We start from the raw sequence: 3,073 nt of genomic DNA, 5'->3' as shown, positions 1-3,073 counted from the left end.
CTGGTGGCAAAACCCAGGCTTGCTGGCCCCAGAAAAGGAGGGGAAATAAGTATTTAGGGTAAAATTGGAGGAAGGATTCAGCTAAGACAAAGAGTGCTGTGTAACCCCAAAGCCTGCATACTGCATTGGTTGGTCCTGTGGAAGATATAATTTAATTACATATTTTGCTCAAGTGGGTCAAGATGGCTCTCGTGCGCCTGTGAAATTCACATTTCTGTATGAAATATATGCAAGAGAACCTCCCAGTAGACTGTGTTCTGTGCTGACAGCCAGGGAACTTGGAATCTGTTGTAGCTTCTATAGATTATTTTAAGTCATTCAAAAGTGGTGCCATTTACACCTTTCTCCAACTTGTGGCTAGCGTAGTGTAGTCAAACTCTTGCTCAGCAAGGAACTCACTGGGTAGCACGGACTAAGCTATCAGCCTCAGTCCCTCAGCTGTAAAATAGGGATACTTTTGTTTCTACCTGTCAGGTGTCTTTAAGAGAATATACAGATATACATCATAAAGTACTCTGCATATCAAATACTGGAAATATTAGTGAAATAATTCTGTCCCTATGAAGCCAATTTCCAGGAAGCATATTTGGGGCTTAATTTGGAAAAGTAAAAAAGAAATACGACACACACAGGGAGCTTTGTGTCCTATTTTCAGATGGGCCTTGGATGGCTTGTTGCTTCTCGGGGGTCTGGGAAATCTGCTTCCTACATTCTCAAAGTTTGGGGGCCAGCGTGCGTAGTGGTTAGAGCACTGGACTAGGGACAACCCATTTCAAATCTCAGCTCTGCTACGGAAGCTTGCTGGGTACCCATGGGCCACACACCCACGCGCAGCCTAACCTACCTCACAGGGTTGTTGTGAGAATAAAATGGGGGAAAGGAGAATGATGTAAAGCTGCTTTGGGTCCTTATTGGGGAGAAAGGCAAGGTACGAATGAAGCAAATAAATACGTTGTCTCCTTTTAGTTCTGCACATGGTTCCAAGGACGAGTCTTGGCACTGAAAATGGGTTCTGGGGCGAAATCTTAGTAAAACCTGTCTCACTGAAACCCTATTATTTAACATGAGAAATGAATAATTCTTATTTATTCATAAAATACCCCAACTTTTTATGTACTTCAGGAATGTCCCTAGTTGCTGAAATTTTGATCTGGCATATCGAGCCACATTAGTCCCAAAAAATGAGGAAGGCATTGAAGACTCTACAAAATCTACTTTTTCTGTTGTTCAAGTAAAGCATTTCAAGCCAAAAGCATTTAAGTCACCTTTATAATTTATTTGCTCTGCAGATTAGCATATTAATAAATTAATGCCAGCAATACTACAGCATCTTCATAAAATATCACATAGCTAGTTGCCTTGTTAAATTCATTACAAGAATTGTAACTGTGGCAAAAAAAATGGTAAACTTTTCACAGTTCAATCAGAGGTTTTTTTAAAAAAAAAGTTTGTGCAACTAGTTCAGTGATCCACTTTGGCTGGATAACAGTCAGCGAGGATCATTTTACGAGGCTTCAGAAGAAAGTTCATCCCCTGACGCATAAGTGGTTTCCACACCTGGCTGGTGTGTGTTCCATGCATTTTAAACGAATGCAAATAGACAGTGGCTGATCACTTTCTAATCCCTTTCATTCCAGCAGACAACTGTGAGACTTAGGAAAGGCTTTAAAAATTCAATAAACAAGAGTCCAGAAAGATTGTCAGACAGTAAGTTACGAAGAAAAATGATCTCATCTCGTGTCGCCCCAAGCTGGCTGGGAAAAGTTGAGTCAGCCTTGGTGGCCGTCCCCATTTCATCCCTCGGGGACTGCTCAGTCTCGCTCACCGGCCGGCTCCTTTCATTCTCTTGCACTTTACAGTGTGCAAGTTTGAGTCCTCCAAGCAAGCTTTTTGCTGTTGTCACTGATGTGCGCAAAATGAGACCCATGGCAGTCTTTGCCAGCTTTACACGTCCGGTCAGTTTCAGGCTGGCAGGAGATACTCTGGTGCAGAAAGGATGGATCTGGCCGATGAGCTGTGTATTCTTTTTCTGTTCATTACTGCCTTTCGTTAAGGCATCAGTGGACTTGAATGGAGTGTTTCCCAAACTTCAAGAACTGGAAGAGCTTGTCTCTTGTCCTCTGCTTCAAAGCCGTCAGCGCCCTGGCTTTCTCCTCCAAATCCTGGTCCGTGGCGAGGATGATCCTGGCCCTTTCCTCTGCTTTCTTGTCGCCAGAGTTTTTAAAAAGCTTCTGGAGCGACTCTTGGTCCATGCTCTCAAAGATGTTGGCCACTGCTTTCTTGCGCAGGGCTGTGTCGAAGCGGTAGCCATGGACGGAAGGGCTCACCCTCAAGGAGGTCGACATGCTGGACGCCTGGCTGCTTCTTGCTTTCATCAGTGTCGGATGCAGCAGTCCAGGTTCTGGCTGTGTTTTGTCCCAGGGCGCTCTCTGGTAGAGAACTCTCTGTCAGGGCAAGGCTATTTAAAGGCAATTCAGAGGGAAAGCCGAAGTCTCAAGTTACGGCAGTGACATCAGACTGAGCTCAGCGCCCAAAGCCAACAGGCTGGTTTAACAGTTCAACTGCCAGTATCCTTTCTTTCTGCACTGAGCACTTTCTCCCCTGAGATTGCAGGGAGTTCTATCACTTATTAATATGAGTGTTCAGGAGCAGAGGTTTGGGGGAACTTACTTCTTTTCCCTTTTTTAGACTATTCAGTTTGGAGGCACTAAACAGAGGTAAACATGGGGCTTGCGAATGGAGAAGGGCTGTGGCTCAGTGGTAGAGCATCTGCTTGGCATGCAGAAGGACTCAGGTTCAATCCCCCAGCATCTCCAGATAAAGGGACTAGGCAAGTAGGTGATGTGAAAGACCTCCGCCTGAGACCCTGGAGAGCCGAAGGCAATCTGAGTAGACAATACTGACTGTGATGGACCAAGAGTCCGATTCAGTATAAGGCAGCTTCATGTGTTCATGAGAGGGTTGTACCAATTAAGGTTAGAGACCAGAGTTTCAAAAGACAAAAAGATCCTTTGTTTTTGAACACCGAAATATATTATTACATTATAATTCAGTGGTAAAGGTTGTCTCCATA

General features: G+C 44.4%; 1 protein-coding gene across 1 annotated transcript; it reads right to left on the bottom strand.

The window, feature by feature from the left end:
- Nucleotides 1–2,045: 2,045 nt before the first annotated feature.
- On the bottom strand, nt 2,046–2,389 carry TCIM (transcriptional and immune response regulator). Its single transcript, XM_056860759.1, has one exon. It carries the CDS (start codon nt 2,373–2,375, stop codon nt 2,058–2,060), a length of 318 nt encoding a protein of 105 aa, XP_056716737.1. The 5' UTR covers nt 2,376–2,389; the 3' UTR covers nt 2,046–2,057.
- Nucleotides 2,390–3,073: the final 684 nt, after the last annotated feature.

This window comes from Euleptes europaea, chromosome 14 (genome assembly GCF_029931775.1).
Source record: "Euleptes europaea isolate rEulEur1 chromosome 14, rEulEur1.hap1, whole genome shotgun sequence".
Lineage (NCBI taxonomy): Eukaryota > Metazoa > Chordata > Lepidosauria > Squamata > Sphaerodactylidae > Euleptes > Euleptes europaea.
This window is presented reverse-complemented; position numbering and strand designations above follow the sequence as displayed.